This window comes from Musa acuminata, chromosome BXJ2-2 (genome assembly GCF_036884655.1).
Source record: "Musa acuminata AAA Group cultivar baxijiao chromosome BXJ2-2, Cavendish_Baxijiao_AAA, whole genome shotgun sequence".
NCBI lineage: Eukaryota > Viridiplantae > Streptophyta > Magnoliopsida > Zingiberales > Musaceae > Musa > Musa acuminata.
In genome coordinates, this window is record NC_088339.1 from 15853277 (window position 1) to 15855634 (window position 2358).

Here is a 2358-nt window from a genome sequence, read left to right on the forward strand (position 1 = left end):
TAACTTTAGGGTCAAACTATTTGGCTTATATCTGTTATCGTATTGGAAGAGGTCTTCAAAAACATACTTGGGGAGCTTTTTTATAATGAGATCTCAAGATAGTTACTCTTGTGATCGGCACTAATTATGAAAGCAGTAGTGTGCTTCTATCAAACATAATAACGATTATGTCATTCCAAATCCAAAATATCATAATGTCTATTCAATTTAGTCTTGTATAGAGGTATCGATCATGTACTAATCATGTAATGTTGAGATGTCATTCATATGGTCATACCATTGATGTATCGATTACATGAGATTGAATGGACTATCGATCATATTCTTATTAGTGTGTCACTGCACAAAATGAACTTGTGTAATGCTCCTAATCTTGATTTTTTTTTTTTTTTTTAGAAACAAGTTTGATAGTTATAACTTTGACATTTGGGTTATAACGGTTGCAAGGAACTAGCAAATTAGAAGAAAAAATAGATACTTTATCTAAAGAGTAGATGTGAAAAAAAAATTTCTTTTAATTTTTTATAATAATAAAGAGAATTTAATCAAAGTGGCATAAAATAAACGTGACAATGTCAAAGTGGCTTTAGTTCAGCTCTTAATGGAATTGCTTTTCTCTCAGTTACTGTGTTCAAATTCAAAGGCATAAAATAAGCTAAATGCCAGGGACATTGATAGCTTAATAAACTTCACCAATAAATTCTCCGTTATTACGAAGTTTTATTCAACTTCATTTATCATATGACAATGTAGTGATTAAGCCTTCGTGGGCTTCCCACCAAAATGAATACATGATTGACGAAGAGAAGGCACAAAGACAAAGAGAGGCTTTTACTACGCACCAAATCTCCAAAATGCCATCTTCTCCGGTCCGTCTCACATGAGAGTGAACCCGAGGAACACGACAGCGGCGGCGACAGATCCCACTGCCGTGGAGACTTCGACCACCGCCGCCTGCGTGCCGCTGGATCCCTGAGCCGGCGTCGGGCCGAATACGATTGGGTAGGACTGGGACTCTGCCGGGGGGGCGGTGGAGTCGAAGGCAGGGGGCGGGAAGAAAGTGCCGTTGGCAGAGGGAACGGCGACGACCAGCTTCTGGTTCTTCTTGCAGTGATCGGCGACGCCGCTGGTGAAGTAATAGTACCCCGGCACAGTCAGATTGAAGAGGGAATTACCGTCGTCCAGGTTCAGTACGGGCTCCCCCAGGCTGCAGCTGTTGAAAGCCCGCTCCGTCACCTGGATCACCGAATCCTGGCTCGGCGGGTACAAGAACACTGAACCACGTAGCCAACCATCACGAAAATTCAGATCCAGGAGACAGAGAAGAAGACGAATGATAGCAGTGAAGTAACGGTGTTTTGCTTACGGAGGGAGTCGCCGAGGCGGAAGTGGTGGTTCTGAGACCAGGCGGAGTAGAGAAGGGGGTTGGAGGGAGGAGGAACACCCCAGCAGTCGAGATCGCCAACCTTGTATTCGTAGCACCAGCAGCCATTCTGTGGTCCGAGCAGAAGCAGCAGCGCTGCCGCCAGGACGATCCGGAACGATGCCCCACGATGTAAGAAGCAAAACGGATGCATTCTAGTTTGGATCTGTCGTTCCTCGTCTGGCTTTTGCTGCGGAAGAGAACGTGAGAGTTGGAGGAATAAGAAAGGGAATACGAGGAGGGGGATGGACTTCTCTTTCCCAATGAAGCGAAGGAAGATGACGGTGGTGTTGGTGATGGATGCAGAAGAGGCAGGGATTTCGATACACGCAGCGGTAGTGATGGGTTTGCTTTTGAGGCACGGCACGTGGGCCGGTTGGGCGAACACGCTGTTCCAGATCGGGGTGTCAGGAGACCTTTGGCCCCCCTCTATTGCTAGGTTAGGCCTCTTTAAGATGCGTGCAAAATTGATTGATAGTTTGGATTTGGAAGCATCGGGAACGCCGTGTGACAGATATATATATATATATATATATATATATATATATATATATATATATATATATATATATATATATATATATATGTTGATTTTATAACTGAATCTTGGTGGCGGTAGAATATTAAATAATGAAAGAAGTAATAAATTATGTATTTATGATTTTTGATAGTGAGGTAATAAAATTTTTCAAACCTTTTATCCTAGGATAAATTAATTAAAATATTTTATGACTTATATGATAAACTTAAAAAAATAATAAAAATATAATTTATTAAAAATTATGTTTTACTTACTAAAAAATATTTACGATAAATATATTCCTTGCATTAAATGTGAAAACTTAGAATCGTTTCATCCTGAACTTAAAATTAAGTTATTCCAAAAACCATATATTTTAAAATAAAAAAATTACTAATCATGAATAAAAATTAAA

The 2358-nt window shown here is 40.2% G+C and overlaps 1 protein-coding gene across 1 annotated transcript; it reads right to left on the reverse strand.

Moving 5' to 3' along the window:
• Positions 1-679: 679 nt before the first annotated feature.
• Positions 680-1831, reverse strand: LOC103968508 (early nodulin-like protein 8). The gene is made up of 2 exons (XM_009381756.3): positions 1367-1831; positions 680-1274 (listed from the first exon to the last, which is right to left on the reverse strand). Exons 1-2 carry the CDS (start codon positions 1575-1577, stop codon positions 877-879), a joined length of 609 nt encoding a protein of 202 aa, XP_009380031.2. The 5' UTR covers positions 1578-1831; the 3' UTR covers positions 680-876.
• Positions 1832-2358: the final 527 nt, after the last annotated feature.